Source organism: Quercus lobata, chromosome 6 (genome assembly GCF_001633185.2).
Source record: "Quercus lobata isolate SW786 chromosome 6, ValleyOak3.0 Primary Assembly, whole genome shotgun sequence".
Classification (NCBI taxonomy): domain Eukaryota; kingdom Viridiplantae; phylum Streptophyta; class Magnoliopsida; order Fagales; family Fagaceae; genus Quercus; species Quercus lobata.
In genome coordinates, this window is record NC_044909.1 from 21,778,588 (window position 1) to 21,797,015 (window position 18,428).

The window sequence follows — 18,428 nt, forward strand, 5'->3', positions numbered from 1 at the left end:
CACACTTGCCATTCATCTGACTATGCAAATATTTCTGTTCAGTAGTGGTTAAATATTTTACCCATTAAACTTGATCTAAAGATCCCAAATTCTATGGACTATTTACAAGCTCTGTTCACCTTTCTCTAGACCATGTGGACTCATTGAAATAGAGTTGTACATGATGGGATCACCCCTAATCTGTTGCAGGTTATTCTGATGGCTCAATCTTTATTTTGCAGGTACAAGGAGTCCTTCAGTGAACAACCCTGCCAATCTGGGACCCTAACAAGACCAGCTGTTGAACCCCAATTTGCAGCAAGACCTTGGCAGCTAATCATCAAGATATCTAGCAGTAGGAGTAGGAAGCAGAGGAGAAGAGCATATGCATATGAAGCAATCAACCCACTAGGAGCTAGGGTCTTTTTGGTGTTAATAGTAGTATATCTAAGACTACTACAGGGTGTCTACTGGATGCTATGGTGGAAACCAGCCTTATAGTTACTGCTCACAACTTCCAAAGAGTTTTGTTTCTAAGTGATTGTGGAGGACTTATTACAACCTTTAACAACAGGAGTGCTTCTAGTTGGCAAGACCCTACGAGACTTGCTAATTTAGATTCCCTTGTTTGGAGTGGTTTTCTTTGCAAAGTGATCTTAGTTCCACTATTAATAGTTAACTATGTCAATATTGTAGCTAAGCAAGCACCTCTTGTGCCTTTAAGATAGCGCTGGTCAAATCCAGCTTTTTGTATAAACTCTTATTGTTGTTTTGTTCTCCCTGCTTTTGGTATCAAAAAAAAAAAAAAAAAAACTATTCATAAGAAATAACTATCCCCTGTAATCAAAACATAACCAAACTACTAAATAGCTAAACCATTGGAATAACTTATAGTAATACCTATTATAGTTTACCAAACATACCTTCTATTTGTTTTGACAATAATGTTTTTTATAAAATGAGTCATTTTCCAAATAGTATTTTCAATAAAACTATCTTATTTTCTTATGTTTAGCAGTAATCTTAAATGAGTTGAAAAATAATCTTCTAATTTCCTTTACTTAGCATACTATGAGATAGAGTTGCTTTTCAAAAAAATCTAGTGGGAAAAAAAATTTCTAAAAATAAGTCATACTTTTTATGTTTAATTAAAGATGGTTTTCCTTTAACTTATTTTCTGATCCTACCAAACATTGGAAAACACGAAAAACTACCTTTATACAAAGTTTTCCTTTGAAACAAACATAGCATTAATTACACTTAAAGTGAAAAGATTAGATTTAAGAGGGGAAAACAAAAAATAAAAATAAAAACCTTGGCAAATGCATGTCAAATGTTGATTCCATTTGAGTTTGACTCTACCAAGTTCAAATCATAAATTTTTGGATTAAAACAAGTTTTTATTCCTATACGTAGTTTTTGACAAGTCAACCTGAAAATGACTCAGATTATCTCTCTCTCTCTCTCTCTCTCTCTCTCTCTCTCTCTCTCTCTCTCTCTCTCTCTCAGATATGTATATATTAAAAAATTTTAACATACTTTCTAACATGTGTGCGTGTGTCAATAAAACTAAAAAGTACAAAAAAAAATAATGATAAAAGTTGAATAATACATAAATCCTTAAGTTTACAGTCCAATAATTAATTTTATCATTCTAAAAGTCTAATAGTTTTACAAAAGAAGAACAAAAAGAGCTTATACATGTTATACATGAAATAAAGTTAAATCACCTATAAATTATGTGTGCTTTTGGATTAGCTTTTGCTAAAAACTAATTTACTAAAAGTTGGATAAATTATAGTTTATTTTAAAAAAAATTAAGACTTTTAAAAATATGTACATAAGAAAATAAGCTAAAAAGTTAATAGAAAAACAAATTCAAAATCATATATACAATATGGATAGCTTTAAGAGTAAAATATAACCTAAAGTATATGTAGGGACACGTTTTTCAACCCAAGCCCAAGGTGTGTGGGATCTTGGACCAGTGAGTCCAGTACAATAAATTTGTAGAGAGTGGGTCAAAGAGCTAGATTTTAGTGCATGGATAATAGTTAATATGGTGTTCATGAGAATCAAACAGAGATGAACTGAATTTATCAAAGAAAGTTTGTTCTTGGCACAATCCGAGGAGTTTTGTTCTAGTAAATATTGAATGAGAATGGTTACAGAAGTTCTTGGATTGCTACAGTGCTTTCTCTATTAATCCCTGGCCCCTCTCTCCATGGTGGGTCTCTCCTATTATACAATCCCCTTTGAACGATCTTGGCCTTCCACTTGTTGATCATCTAAGCCTATACTTGAGTGTCTGTCCCATCAAACACCATCTTTGGCGCTCTGTGAGTTGCGGTAACCGAGATAGCACTGTTCAAGGGTCTTATCCACATAAATGCGGTGTTAGCAAATTTCCCTTAAATATTCCTGAGTTCCTATCCTTTAGAACTTCCTAGAAGGTCACTCTGACTATTTAGGACTTATATTTTACCATGCTTTAGCTGGTCCGAGGATATATTTTTCCTCGGACTTGAACTACCACACTCTCGGCCAAAACCTCACGCCCCATTGTATATGTCCGAGGATATATTCCTCCTCGAACTTGGATTACAGCACTCTCGACCATAGCCTCACGCCCCATTGTATGATTTTGGGCCCATGACCCCACAGTATACTTTTAGCCTTTAATGTTATGGGATGTTTTTATTTTGGCTTTTTAAGCTTCAAAATTTTCATTTTGGCTATTCATGTTTGATTTAGTTTTTATGTTTAACCTTTTATGCATGCTTCAGAATTTTTTCATTTTGACCCTTCATTTTTATCCCTTCATGAAAATGAGTTAATTGAAAATTAAGTTTGAAATTTTATAATAAAGATTTGATGAACATGTAGTACTGTTGTCGAGTGGGGTATGGATTTGACCAACCCGTGTTGGGTCAAAATTGGGTACAAATTTTAAACTTATCATACTAAAATGTATTGCTATTACTCAATACCCTTTTTTTTTTTTGGATTTGAACGGGTTAATGGGTTCTAATTAAGTCCATTTTATAGGGGGGAATATATATACACACACAAAAAGATTACAGTTGGAAGATAGGATATATACAAGCAAGGCTATACAAATTCACAAGTGAGAGAACTATGTCTGGCACTTGAACTAGGGTTTCTTGAAGCCCTTGGGGTAATTGGTTGATCTTTTATAGGTTCATATAGAGTAACCATTGAGAATCATGCCCTTTCAGATAATATTGATTACGTAATTCATATTTTTATGCCACAGTTTTTATTTATTTATTTTATAAATGCTAACTGTGGAACTCTTTAAATTTTTTGTTGGTCGGCATAACTCATGGCAATGAGGTAAAACACAACTTACCCACGTTCTCCTTGTTCATGTCAAATTATTGTAGATTGTAGATATCCCCAACTAGCCTGAACCGTACGTAGTATTGGGTTGGGCTTGGGCAAAGAGCTTGAACTAAGGCCTTTCTAATGCTTTGACCAGCCTAATTAATTAGCCGATCATCTAGTTAATTTTGATCACGAAGAGAGGGATGCCTAAAAAAATAATAATAATTTTGCTAATGAATCGTGGCTAAAGTAAGAAACAATAACAAACATTGGACCAAAACTAATCTACCTCTTGCGAAAGAAGAGATTACATTTCCGGTTGATAGTTACCTTGGACCTTTGGTATCCTTTTTGGACTAGTGATAGGAAGAACTAACTCTTTTTTTATATTCTGAAAGCTCCTTTAAAAGAAGATAAACAATATTTGGCTACTCAATGTTTCTTTCCCCGGATGATAGATATAAGATAAGAGTAAATTTCATTAATATACCTGAGATTTGATCTAATGCCAATTAGATTCAAAAATTTTCAAAATTGATTAATTTAGTCCATAAAACCAATTTAGTCCATAAATACTGTTAAGTCAATTATTTTGTTATTTTCTCAAATGTAAGACTTACTTAGTTTTAAGGACTAAATTGGTCAGTTTTAAAAAATCTTAAATTTGGTTAATATTATCCTAAACTTTAGAGTATATTAATAAAATTTACCCTAAGATATATTAGTGGACTTTACCTAGATTTACAGCTCTCACCATTATAGCCCATTGAACTGCATGGACCATTCTAGAAAGAGAGCGCTAAATAAAATCTTCCAAGTAGGAGCTATTATTGGCTACAGAAAAACCAGTTTAAAACTCAGAATTTCTATATCAAATCTAAAGAGCTATATATATGATCAAAACCATGCATTATCACTTTTTCTCATGATTTAGAATTTTTTTTTTTCCTTAAATGAAGAGAAGAGAACCTAAAAATAAATCTATATGCATAAAGTTTTTCACAATATCTGGCATTCATTATCAGTTTATAACTATTTTCCATATTAAAAAAAATAAATAAATAAATGAAGAGAACCAAAAATTAAGTCTATACTTGTAAAGCTTTTTGAAAGTTTACTTGAGCAAACAGAGTTTTTCCAACAATGGCGGAAGAACAAAAAGAGAGAGAGAGAGAGAGAGAGAGAGAGAGAGAGAGAGAGCTGTGAGAGAATGAATGAAATGAATAACGACTATTTTCATACTGAATATATATATATATGCACAATCTCAAAGATAGATTACTCTAATTGCCTAACCGTAGATCCGTAAAAATTGGGACGATTACACAAGTGAGTGACACGTCATCAGTTACAAACTCTAACCTCCAGACCGACCTTAATTAACATCACCAACAGCTGGATTTTTCTTCAACTGAACTCTGATATTTTACAAGTCAAAGATAAGGTCAAGGTTAGACAGTGTAGAAACACACCATCTTTAACCAATAACACAGCTACTTGTCCTGATCAAACCGACACCATTTCTTCAATGAGAAATGATATTATATTTGAAACACTAACCGTTAGGCACTTCTTTAAATCTATCTTCACTTTTAACAATATCTTATTCGAAATATCATGCTTGATACGTGACGAAAGTGATATTATTGACATTATAATTCACTACCTTCATAAACCATAAAAGAAATTGTATTTAGATTCTTGGAGAACCAAAATTTTATTTTCCTATTTTTAAGCTGAACAGAACTCATGTGCAGCTTAATTATAATGAAATTCTCATCACAAGGAGATATATCAAAAAAATTGAGCACCGCTGATTCAGTGGGCCCACAGGGGTGAAGACAGTGTAAACCGTGTAACTCAGAAGAACGCTATAGATATCTCTGGATAATTCACCGCTAGCTGGATTAAACTTTCGGCAAAGAAGAGTTTGCAAAAGATCTATTGCCATCATGCCATGGATAAGATCAAACTTGACAAGTGTCCCAACACCTGTAACCAAAAGTACACATGCAAAACCTGATTGGCTTACACGTATCCGTACTAATAACCTTTGCTCTTCTATATATATATATATATATATATAGTCTATACATTCACTTGGAAGCAGGAAAATGTAAAGGAATTTGCGAGTGTGTTATTTCTTTTAAGCTAGAAGCGGTTTGTTTGGTCTTTTCTGGGTTTGTTTTTGAAAGAGAAATTAAGCTAAGAAAGATATGGCTCAAACGGTGGGAAGGAACATAGCAGCTCCATTGTTGTTTTTAAACTTGATCATGTACCTTATTGTGTTGGGTTTTGCTAGTTGGTGTCTTAACAGGTACATCAACGGCCAAACCAACCATCCTAGTAAGTTCATGCTCTTTCTCTCTCTCTCCTACACACAATTTTGGAGGCTCCTACTCTAACTTCTTTTAATTTGTGCTAATAATAAATATTTTTCTTGGGAAAAAAAATGTACAGGTTTTGGAGGTAATGGTGCAACAATGTTCTTCTTGACTTTCGCTATGATGGCTGCTGTTCTTGGCGTGGTATCTAAGTTCCTGGGTGGAAGCCATATCAGAGCTTGGAGGAATGACAGTCTAGCTGCAGCAGCATCATCATCAGTAGTGGCATGGGCCCTGACTGCACTAGCAGCTGGGTAATTTAATTTAAATTTTACATATATACTAGCTTGTATTCTTCAACAGTTCTTCTAGGCACACACATTATATATATGACACACTTGGCTAATTTGTGATTAGATAATCCAATAATCACTTAACATATGTACTAGTTGTGGCAAGTGTGTTTTGTGTCTTCAGACATTTTGATTCTTCAATTGTGCTACGTACACTCTGTCATATTGCTTTAACATTTTGCAGCTTGGCTTGCAAAGAGATACACATAGGAGGGTACAGAGGGTGGAGACTGAAGATGATAGAGGCATTCATAATCATTCTAGCATTCACCGAACTGGTGTACGTTTTGTTGCTTCATGCTGGGATCTTCAGTAGCAAGTATGGCCCTGGTTACCGAGACACAGATTATGCCATGGGGGCAACAACTGGTGTTGATCCCGTTCATAAGGGTGGTGCTCCTGTTGCTGGGTCCAGGGTGGTTTAATAAATCAAAATGTAACACTTCATTGTTTCTTTAAATTGCTGTTTTAATTTGGGTTTCTTTTTCTTTTTCTTTTTTTGGGGCTGGGGGGTCTGCTTGTGGTTCTGTAATAACCTTTATGTTGTCTCTTGTGTTAGTTTCCAGCATCATGTACGTACAGTTTGTACTTACTTTGGCCTATTTAACGTAAGCATTTTCCGTCGTTATGATAGGCATATTTCATCAGAGTTTGCAATCAGCTTGGTTTTCCTGATATCTGGTTATACTTGACTTATTTATCAAAAACAAAAACTCTTTGTTAATTTGCTACAATAAGATTTCATTTGTAAATCCCCCCACTAAGCTCTATTCATTATCACCCAAGATGAAACATCGGTCACAGGCTCACAACTAGTGTTGGCCTAGACAAAATGGAAAAAAAAAAGGGAAAAAAAAGGCATCCCTTCTAGATATGTGTAGCACACAATGAATTGATGATGGCAGATTTAACATCAATGAAATAACAACATACTATGGGGCCCCTTAAATAACATATTACTTAATAAAGTAATGTTTAAATAACTCTCTTTTTTTTAAGAATGTTTAAGTAACTTCTTTTTTTTTTTGTGTAATTATATTTACCTTGAGGTTTTGAAGAACTCTCTCCCTATCAAAATTTAACTATTTTAAGTTTTTTTTTTTTTTTTTTTTAGATTTTCTTTACCAAATTTTAACTCTAATTAGTAAAAACACAGAACTAATAAATTTAGAATAATAATATAATCTTTACCAAGATTTGTAATGACAAATATCTTTACAACCTTTTTTTTTTATAAAGAAAATAGCACTCTCCCTAATCAAAATTTAACTATTTTTAGTTTTTTTTTTTTTAGATTTACTTTACCAAATTTTAACTTTAATTAGTAAAAATAGAACTAATAAATTTAGAATAATGATATAAAGTTTACCAAAATTTGTAACCACAAATCTCTTCAACTTTTTGGAAAAAAAAGTTCACACTAAATATTTTAAAATACATTTTAATTTTTTGGAAAAAAGAGTTCACACTAAATATTTTAAAATGCATTTTAATTAAATTAATAGTTTATACACTTTAATTAAAAATTAAAATTTTTAATCAATCCATTTTTGAAAGGAGGGATAATTTTTGATACCTAGTTACCCACCTAATAATTTAACAGAGTTTGGTTAAACGAATGTCAAGGCGGGGTTTGGAACAGTGTTATTTTCTCAATCTGATTTGGAACAGAGTCATTTTCTCAATCTTTCTCAATCAAGAGGGATAGGGAGTATAATTATTTATTTATTTTTATATATTATTTTTATTAATGACCCATCCTAAAATTGCTACAATCCTAGTATCATACCACGGTTGAGTACCTCATCATTGCTTTTCTAGGATCCTAACAATTTTAAGACATGTCGTTAATAAATAAATAAATAAAAGTTGTAGTAGTCAAGCTCAATGTTGATGTACATGTTGTCGCAAATACCTTCACTCCTCTGATAATAGTAGCTCGAAATGCTAGGGGGTGATGAGGTAAAAGGATACTGTGTGATCCTCTACAAGCCAAAGTTGCAGCGTTCCACTGGGCCTTACAAAACGAAAAACTTCAGAGGGTTATCGTAGATAGAGATTCCAAATTATATGTTGATATTTTAAATTTAGGTTTAATATTTGTTGAAGTGGTCTATATGATGTTATATAGCAGAGGTCTGATCCAATGTGTACTTAGCTGGGTTAAGATAGATGCTAATTGTGTTGCTAAATTTGTTTGTTTTTGTTCGTTGGCTTTTTAGATCCTGTAACAAGCACTCTTGTTGTTTCTTGAGCAATTGATGAAGGATATTTTATTATTAAAAAAAGAATAAAAAATAGAAACCTAAAGTTAAGTATACGTGTCAATTTCAGTTGAAATATGTGATAGTCCCTCACGTCCATAATTCCCCGACTAAGAAAGGAATCATTTTATGCTCGGACTATATAGTACACGTAATAAGTTGTAACAATGGACAACAATGATACTCAAAGAATCTTAGTAAATACGAAAGCAACACCACCAGTAAATGGGCCACCATAAATGGCAAATGTCTAGAAAAGCCTACTACATATAGTTGCTAACGATTGATTTTTTTATCGGTTACAAAGTGAAATAAGTGAGACTGTGTACCTGATGTAAGCTAAATGAAAGTTAAAACATTTTTTTTTCTCATTCATTCTTGTCTTCTTCTTCTTTTCTTTTCTTTTTTTAACTCAGTTTGTTAAAATTAAAACTTTTTTAAAAAAATTTTCTGTCTCGTCTTTTTTCTTTTTCTTTTTCACTCGTTTTTTTAGTGTACTCTGGCTGTGGAAAGGTCAAATTTCAAGCATGCATACGGTTGCCAGCACCTTGTGCGCCATATATGATGAAATCATTTTCCAGTCTCCAGCTAGAGCATAGTTTCCACAATTTTCAAGCATATATGCATTAACCCTTTTTGATTCGAGGACTTGGTGTTGCCGCTTGCCAATGCCAACAGTCAACTTGTTGTGGCTCCATATATAGCTCTATATATGGTTGAGAAGGGTATCTCGTGTATATATATATATATATATATATATATATATATATGGAATGCCGAATATTGCTATGGTTGGCACAAGTTTGATTGTGGTTCAGAGATTATTTCCAAATTGACACTAAAGTCTATCATGAACCATAGCTTCTGAAGTTAAACAGCGTCAAGAGTACTAATACACCACTGACCACACCCAGTTTAATAAAAAGCACGCAACCCCTCAGAGAGATATACAATGGTATCTTAGAAGGCTAGGTAAAGATTCCGACTAACTCAGCCTAAATTAATGCATCCTAGACTAACAAGGAAATTAAGAAAGCATTCTCTCTATATGCGGTAATATTATTAAAACCAGGTCTGTCCATTGATCACAATTGCAACGTCAATGACAAAACAGTCGGCTAAAATTTTTTTTTTTTTGGGTTTTCCAGTGTTTCCTCAAAGTTTTCAACTATAGACTAATCACTGTTCACAACGGATGGGCTTATAACGGGATAAATCGCTGGCCATGGGAGTTTTTTCAAAGTGTTGTCCAAACTTGAACTAGAAAGCTCCTAGTCAAATCCAAGACAGCCACTTTGAGACTAAGTACCCAACCACTCGGCCAACCCCTCTGCGTTACAGTCAGCTAAAATGCGATACCATTTAGAAGGAATTTAATTGCTTGGCTAAGCATTAGAAAACCAGGGGTAAAAATATTTCCCCATTAACGTGATAACACCACCACTCTGCTAAGCTAGGAACTCAAAAATTTTGATACAGGCTTGACTGCAGAAACGGGCCAACATGGCATAAGTACATGAAATTAATACAGCATGTTGAAAAACTTCAACTAAGCTCCACATACCAAATGAGCAAATGGATAAAAAAGTTCCAGATAGCAAAAAGGGATGAAAACACTTTATCAAACTCTCAAGAAATACTAGCATACGTTTAAAACCAAATAAATGAGTAGGCAATGGCACACCTGATTAAACTATTAATTATACGGTGCAGTAAAATGACCCAATATTAACAAGATATGGTGATCACTATCTACAATTGGATATTACAAATGCCCACTAAAATACACTCCAACTAATCCATTTTTTTATTAAATACATAAAACAATCACTGCTAGCCCACAACATAAAAAATGTTAACACAGTAAAGTTAGTAGTAGATGTTTTTCGATGACTACTTTCTTAACATGTTAGAACAACTGAAGTGGTGAAATGCATTGTTGAGATATATTATGATTGGGATTTCTTCCACATTGGAGGTGCCATTTGTACTCAACCCTTTTGCTCGTCTCTTAATGATTCTGAGACAAGAAACTGGCAACAATAATAGTCTATCATGATGATGTGCAAAATTTCTCATGCACTGCGATGAAGTTAATCATAAACAAGGACCATTCGTTCAATGAAATCTCTCAGAAAACAACCACGTGCTTGACGAAAAACAAGCACATGATAACATGAGGGCTTGAAAACTACCAACGAGCCAACTCATATGATATTAGTAGCAGAAATGTATTGATGACGTCCTAGTTCAAATAATTAGCCAACTGAAACTAAAAAGAAAATTGTTTCTCAAAAAGGAAACTAAAAGAAAATTAACTTTAAACTTCTAGTAGGGAAATCTGTTTATCATGTGCTTGGAGATCTAAGATTCAGAGTTGTAGTAGAGAAAAGGGTAAGGGGCTGAAATTGACTAAAATTTGACATGGTTAGATTACAGCAACCTCACTTTGAGTTTTTACAAAATGACATTCTTTTCCACGTATTTCATGAAATGACACTCCCCTTGAAGTTATTATAAATGTAAATAGTTAAAATGACATTCTTTTCCACGTATTTCATGAAATGACACTCCCCTTGAAGTTATTATAAATGTAAATAGTTAAGTTTTACTAACATAATATTCCATTTAATTTTTTTTAATGATATAAGGAATGTGTGTCTCAGTTTTTAACCAAATCCCTACATGAGACACCTAGGAAACCTTATGAAAAATTCATAATAATTTATTGAAGCAAACAAGTTGCTAGAAATTATAGACATTAAGTGGTTTGATAAGTTATTTTATGACTTTTTGGTAAGTAAAGTACACGAATTTTAAGGTTTTGATAGGGTAGGGGAAGTGCTTGATTTGAGATCATAGCAAAATGAGGAAAAGAAAGAAACGTACGGTGTTCATGAGCTATATGAACAGCACCCATGAATAGTATCACGGAAAAAAAAAAAAAAAAAAAAAAAAAAAAAAAAAAAACCAAAGAAATAAAAATAAAGTAGAAAAGAAGAATCCCACCAGGACTGTGATGCCTTTTACAATCAAATACTCGGTTCTTATTGTTCAACACTCCTATTATTTGTGGACTCTAGATCTTAGTATTTCATAAATAGTAAACAAACTCTACTTCAATAGGACAACCCCCCCCCCCCCTCCCCCCCAAAAAAAAAAAAAAACACATAAAAGCTAATAAACTAGCTCAAGACTTATCTATTAATAAATAGCCCTTGAACCTAGGAAAAAAATCAAATAAAACATAAAATAAACAACACCAATAACCTAATTAACTACCATGATCGCATATTCTTAGGCTTTACTTTAATTTTAGACTTCCAAAGAAGATTTTTTTTCTCTCTAACTCAAGGAAAAGTTTTCCTTGAGTTAGAGAGAAAAAATCTTCCTGGAAAACACATGGTACAATCTTCAAATATATATAAGAATTACCAAAATTTCTTCTGGTATGGTAATGGCAACCCTAAATACTTTGAAAATGCATCGACATTCTCTTTGAAATTGGGTTGACATTCTTCCATGATTGTGCTAGAATTGTTAGCATGGTATATTAAAGCATCAAGATTAATTATATCCGTTAGCATAGTTATCAAATAACACATAAAAGATGACATTCAGACCATTAAATATCAGCATTCGGCAACAAACATTTGCAGATATCAACTGAAGGACAATTCTTCAACAATATTCATCTACTAAGTAGTTAAAAGAGAGTATAAGAAGGGAAGGGGAAGGCAAAAGGTGGATCTATATAACATAATCCCTAAATTGAAACTTTACTATAATTTAATATGATGTTTATGCCAACTGATCTTAAAGCAAAGATTAAAAAAAAAAAAAAAAAAAAAATGCAATGTAAGAGGCAAAGAAACTCAAAACTTTTAAGATGAACCTTCGTTAATAAAACCCTCCTTTCGACCTTCAAATCCTGGACGCAATAGCTTTTTCTCTCTCTTTGCAATTCGCCGCATTTTCTTCTCGTGAATCCTCTGTCCTATATTTTCTGATCTCTTTTTCTGTTTCTCTGCTTTCATCTTCTCTGTGGTCTGTGCCCTCTCCTTCCATTTCTCAGCATTCTTCTGATGCCTCTTCTTCTCCTTGTGTATGCTCCTTTTCAACAGGCTTGAATCATCATGAACCTTCATCCCAGCTGCTCTACTTGTTGCTGATTTCCACGAATGCTTCTTTGAGATAACCTCACCTTTCTCAGGATCTTTCATTGCTTCCTCCAATTTCTTTGCCCTTTCAAGCTCCTTAAACTTCGAAAGTTTCCTCTTCTTCTTTCCATGCTCCTCCTCATTTCCAAGTTTGACATGACTAAATGCGAGTTCCTTCGAAGCCTCTGCTACATCCTTCTCCACTTTATCTACAGAACTACTAGTTGGTTTCTTTTCTTCAGAAACAGACTCTCTTTTGCGTTTTTTCTGCTGATTTCCTTTTTTGAGATATTTTGCATACTTCTGTTTTCTTTTCGAATCTTCAACATGACGACCTGCTCGGGACTGTTCAATTTTTTGATGCAGCCGTTGCCGAAGCTCCTCTAAAGTCACCTTCCGATCATTACCTTCATGACCAGACAACATTGGTTTAATCTCTATTTCCTCCTCATCACTCTCACTTGATTTTTCTTTCTCCAAGCTTTTCTTTAGCAAATCAAGGGTTGTTGTGGAAGCCTTTTCTGGATCCATACGATCTCTTCGAGCTTTCTTAATGTTCTCCCTTGATTCCTTCTTTGCTGAAGCTTTTTCGGCCTTACTAAGGCCCTGAAACCATGGCTTCTCCTCATCATTGTTTGGTAGATAGAACCTTGCAGGGATTAACTCAACTAACTTGTCAAAGAACAGAGAATGCTGATGAATGATAGACTTCAATTCGGTGTCCACTTTTGAATCAGTGATAGGCTTTTGCTTTTTGTTCTTCATCTGTACTGTAATTGAAAATGAAGCAACAATGAATGAGGATGAAATGCCCAAAATCCAAATAAAGCATAACAGTACAACAATAGAAATCTCAAAACAGAAAACAAAAATCATAAAAACATAAACACCATAAACAAAGTTTTAAGAGCTAAGACCACAAAACCACATAACAATATTGCAATTTCATATCTTCCAACAATAATGTGGCTGTTATGCCCTGATCCTAAACAACTTAATTGAGCAAAAGAAAGCCTCACATATAATTCAGAGTTGCCAATACTGTAGGCTAAAAAAGTCAAGTAAAAATGTTGAGGAAAACATGCCACTAATTTGAACCAAAATATGGACTTAATCACTCAAAACAGTAGGGGCTGACCCAAAACACAGTTGATGTCTACCTCCAGTTTTGCATTTTCAAACAGATGATATCTACTTTCATCATAGATTTCAGGCATCAAGTCTCCACATGTTTTTATATTTCTTAAATACGTAAACAGAAACTCCTCCAATAAGAAAGAGTGGAGGACAAGGTTGCAAATTCATAATCCACTGTGTGTGTAAACTTAAAAAGGTCATACTCCAATGCACAAAACTCTCACTATTGCAGGGTCTCGGACTCAAACCCACACCTGAAAGTTAAAGGCTCTGGCGAATACAGTAATGCGAACATGATTCTGGCCAGAAAATACAGGGTCGTTCAAGGAGGCAGGTCGAAAGAGAAGGGGTTAAGGACAAATTTTCTAAAATATAATTAGAAAATATTATGGTTTTAAAAACTAATAAGGCCAAAGAACCGGAAACGGGAACGGTTACTGGTTTTATGGTCCAACTGTGTCATACCAATGATGTCATAAATAATAATAATATATAACATATTTTAAAGAATTTATGTAAGTTTTGAGCATTTTACATCTACTATTTACAAAATAAAAATACCAAAATGTAACAAAGAGTAGTAAACATTAACATATTAGCATTACAAAATAACCATTCCACTCAACAATATCAGACTGGCAGCAACCATATTCATCAACTATGTCTATCAGTATCAACACAGCTTGTTACAAACATTTCAATGAATATAAATAATAAATTATAATGCTCTAAGAACTCAGCTTGTGACAAATATTTTAATGTATAATTACTAATTAGTGAAATAATAATTGAAGAAGATAGAGGTTAGTGAATGAAACTTACCAGTGGACCGAAAGATTGAAACAAGAATTCAAGAACCTTCAGCAAACCAAACCGTAAGAGAGAGAGAGAGAGAGGGTTTACCTTTAATAAGCCGTGAGAGCAAAGAGTGAAAGAGGCCGAGATACAGTTAGAGAAGAAGAGAGGCTGAGACGGTGAGAAAGAGAGAGAATCGGAGAACAGAGAGAGAGAGAGAGAGAGAGAGAGAGAAGAGAGGAAGCGTCGAGTTTCAGAGTGAGAGGCGTGTGAGGGAAAGAAAGAAAGAGACACGATTTGGGTTTGTTAGGGTTAGCTTGCCAAAACGACCTAGTTTTAGGTTGGGCCAAAAGGTCCAAAACGCCGTGTAATTTTGTGTTGCATACTAAAAAGCTTTTGAGTGATGGGTAGTCAAATACTCAATTCTATTAAGAAATGGGCTTTCCACTCTTTCGAAGGTCCAGACTAACCCCTAGCATATGGATCATCCAATTGTGTTACTATTTTCTTTTTCTTTTTCTTTTTCTTTTAATATTATGCTGGTGAGGCCATGAAAGTACGATGGTATCTTAAACTTGAGGATTTAAAAATTTCTACTTAGCCAAATAAGCTTTTAAAAATATATAAAATAAAAGGCTAACTTAAATATATCCATAGAGCATAATTCTCTAGGAAGCGATGAACTCAACAAACTCTCTCTCTCTCTCTCTCTCTCTCTCCTTTTTTTAATTTTTGTTAGCCACATTCCAAACTATGTTTAAATTTTATTATAAGCTAGCTCATTACTTATTTGATGCACTGTTTGTGGATCCTACACTACTTTTTGTCTCAGTTTTATATCAAATTAGTTTAGTTTCAACTTTTTGGAAATAAAATAGTTTTTAAGTTTTTGTCTCATATTATGCAAATAAACTGTTGAAAATAAGCAATTTCCAAACCAAGTAGTAGAAAATTATTGATTGTTTGGCAATTTCTCTTTGAATATTGATCTATCACTCAATTCCAATGTGATTTTAACCTGTGAATGTACAAGTAAAGGGGAATTTCATGATATTTAAGATAAGACTACATCTACTTCAATGGGATGATAGTTTTTATAGTCAAAATCTTATCAAATTGGGTCAAATCTTGTCAAACATAATCAAAGTTAGTGTTTGGCTATAAGTTCTTGAAAATTATTATTCCAAAATTAGATCCAAGTAAACAAGTTTTGTTAAACCTTGGTCAACCCTCGAGTAACCTCGGTCAACTTTGACAAAATTTCGACAAAGTCAATTAAGGCTAAGGTTTGTTCGGGACTTCATGAAGTTCATCATTTTGATGCTCCATTGATGTAATTGGACTAAATCAATATGATTTCCCATGCTTTGGTGATTTTATTTTTTATTTTGAAAAAAATAGGAAAGCCAAGATATGGTATCAATTAACAATCATAATCCAACATCTTAAAGTACATTTTGTATGTGCGTGTGTGTCGGTATATATATATATAATTACATATATCTTTTAATTATATGTTTGTAGTTACCGTATTTTATCATCTCTCTATTTGTGCGAAAAAATCCTAATTTGAGCAAAAATGTTAAAAATCACAATTTTAATTTTAGGATTAAGGGAATCCTAAAATTAACATAGTTTGTCCTAATCGGATGTCGAAATATCCACTTTTACGAGTCAAAAATAACTAAAATACTATTGGTTTACCAAATTTTGACCAAGTTGACTAATAGTTAGAGTTTAGTGAGACGAGGCACTGGAATTCAAGAGTTTAATGCGTTTTGTGAGACGGGGCGCTGGAATTCTCTGAAGCTCTTGAAGATTTGTGAAGAAAAGAGGAAAATGAGTTCCCTCAAGGCTTTATATAGAGGGAGAAGATGAGTGGGAATGCTCCCGCTCAAAATACTAGGAAAAATGTTAGCCATTGAATTGGCGTTTCATCATTGGATGCGGGGGACATAAAGCCGCTGGAGTAATTAATAACGCCTCGTGGACTACAAAGTGTCAGTGACAATTATGAGGCATGTAAAACCGTATTCTCACACATGTAAATCAAAAAATCAATTGATCTTATCTCTTAAAAATCAAAACTCCACTTTTTCTCCTCAAATGGGAGGGAAAAACCGGAGTTTTGAGGAGCTATTGTAAGGACAAGGGCCCAAAATAGTATATTGGGCCTTGAGTCTTATCCGAAGATGTTGATAGGTCCGAGGAGGAGCAAGTAGTTGTTAAATGTTCCCAATTAAAATCTCAAAAATGGGGAACAAGTGAGAAGTTGTCAGAGGAGGAATTCCTCCTCGGATATGATGAATGTAGTTTATAATATGTACTCCATCTGTTAGCGTAATCCTTCAAGAAGCTCCAATGATAGAGACATATTTCATGAACATATGAGAAAGAAGGAAACTTAAAAATATCTAAGAGAAAGCTACCACCATCCCATTAAATGCACTACAGCTACTTTTCTGACCGCATTTATGTGGAGAATACCTCTGAATAGTACTACCTTGGCTATCACAACGCATAAAAAACCAGAGGGGGTATCTGATGGGACAAGTACTCAAGTAAGGGCTCGGATGATCAACAGGTGTAGGGTGAAGATGGTCCAAAGGAGGATATATAAGGGAAAAGAATCTTCATGGAGAAGGCATCGGAAAAAGAGAGAAAGAACATTGTAGCAATCTAAATTGTCTCTGTATCCAACTGTGATCAATACGTACAATTATGGCCTCCTTGGATTGAAAGTCTATTAACATCAATACCTTTTATTTGTGCTTAATTGTCATTTAATTCCATATTAGCCGTTGTTCAACTCATTAGGACCTAGTTCTTTGACCCATTCTCTACAAATTTATTGTATTGGGCTCATTGGGCCGAGATCCCATATACTTTGGGTTTGGGACACAAATCGGGACTCTACAGCTAGCATCGTAAATCCATGATTCCACGATAAAAGCTTGATCTAATAGAATCTTTCAGTCTGATTTTCAAAATGATTTTCCAAATAAAACTTGATTTTTTAATTAATTTATCTAAGTACATTTCAATGGGAAAACCTTTTCAAGCTTGGCAAAACTAATGGGGTTTTTCATTTTAAAAATATTACTTTCATAGGAAAGCTTTTCCCAAAACCCATGGCACTTTTTTATAAAAATTGTTCAGTCTTTTCCAAGAAAAACCATGAGATCATTTTTCATAAAAATTACTAGTTGAAAAGATATTGAAAGTAACCCAAATCCTTCCTAAAAAAAGGTGAGACTTTTCACAATAATTCATTTTCTTAGGAATTTCTCTACAAAATCTATTGAAATTTTTATTAAAAACCTTTTAAAGAAAACTTTCTTTAAATACTGCTGAGATTTTCATTAGAAAACCTTTCTTGGGAAATTCTTTTTTTAAACTCAAGAGGTTTTTATTAATAATAAACCTTTCCTGGGAAATTTCTTCAAAAAATTATGATATTATCATTACAAAACCTTTATTGGGAATTTCTATTAAAAATTCTATAAGATTTTTATTATTAAAAAAAAAAAAAAAAAACTTTCCTAAGAAATTTACATCAAAAACTCATGAAATTTTCACTAAACCTTTCCCATGAAATTGATCTCTTTCCAAAAACTCGCGATATAACCATTAATCAAAATTTTATTTCCCTAAAATAAGTTGTTTTTCCAAAAGGACTCCAAAAATTTCTCTCTCCAAAAATTCTCAAAGCAGTTTCCTTTTCCAAGAATCACAAAATCGCTTTTTCCAAAGAATGGTTTTCAAAAGTGATGGTAGGCTAATAACTTAAATGAATTAAGCCCATGGACCTTAAAATCAAGTTAACAAAATCCCCTTCCCCAGAACCTCTGTTTTTGGTGTTTCTTTTGCACGTGAATTTGCATGGTAAACAAGTTAAAAAACATTTATTTTGCTTTTAAAGGAGTGAAGTAAACCATATTTAATTTGACATGAAATTTACTTTCCTAGTAAGTACTATGCAATCACATGTCAATGCTTTCAAACATGATTCCGAAGTAAATCTTTTTAAGTTCAAATGTCATAGTTACCTTTTAAATGATAAAAATA

The 18,428-nt window shown here is 33.4% G+C and overlaps 2 protein-coding genes across 3 annotated transcripts; one reads left to right on the plus strand and one right to left on the minus strand.

Annotated features, from left to right (window-relative positions):
* Positions 1-5,429: 5,429 nt before the first annotated feature.
* Positions 5,430-6,722, plus strand: LOC115950733 (membrane protein PM19L). Its single transcript, XM_031067968.1, has 3 exons — positions 5,430-5,673; positions 5,788-5,965; positions 6,189-6,722. Exons 1-3 carry the CDS (start codon positions 5,544-5,546, stop codon positions 6,427-6,429), a joined length of 549 nt encoding a protein of 182 aa, XP_030923828.1. The 5' UTR covers positions 5,430-5,543; the 3' UTR covers positions 6,430-6,722.
* A 5,155-nt stretch (positions 6,723-11,877) lies between these two features.
* Positions 11,878-14,638, minus strand: LOC115950679 (ribosomal RNA-processing protein 14-C). Of its 2 annotated transcripts, none has more exons than XM_031067903.1 (2): positions 14,469-14,638; positions 11,878-13,198 (listed from the first exon to the last, which is right to left on the minus strand). In XM_031067903.1, exon 2 carries the CDS (start codon positions 13,191-13,193, stop codon positions 12,153-12,155), a length of 1,041 nt encoding a protein of 346 aa, XP_030923763.1. In that variant the 5' UTR covers positions 13,194-13,198; positions 14,469-14,638; the 3' UTR covers positions 11,878-12,152. The 2 variants fall into 2 exon arrangements, with proteins under 2 accessions (XP_030923763.1, XP_030923764.1); XM_031067904.1 differs by having other exon boundaries at positions 14,388-14,475.
* Positions 14,639-18,428: the final 3,790 nt, after the last annotated feature.

Bases quoted from the DNA above. Each gene is read 5' to 3' on its own strand.
- LOC115950733 (XM_031067968.1), top strand. From the start codon at position 5,544: ATGGCTCAAACGGTGGGAAGGAACATAGCAGCTCCATTGTTGTTTTTA. The intron at 5,674-5,787 runs GTAAGTTCATGC...AAAAATGTACAG, and splicing joins CGGCCAAACCAACCATCCTA to GTTTTGGAGGTAATGGTGCA. The intron at 5,966-6,188 runs GTAATTTAATTT...AACATTTTGCAG, and splicing joins CTGACTGCACTAGCAGCTGG to CTTGGCTTGCAAAGAGATAC.
- LOC115950679 (XM_031067903.1), bottom strand. From the start codon at position 13,193: ATGAAGAACAAAAAGCAAAAGCCTATCACTGATTCAAAAGTGGACACC.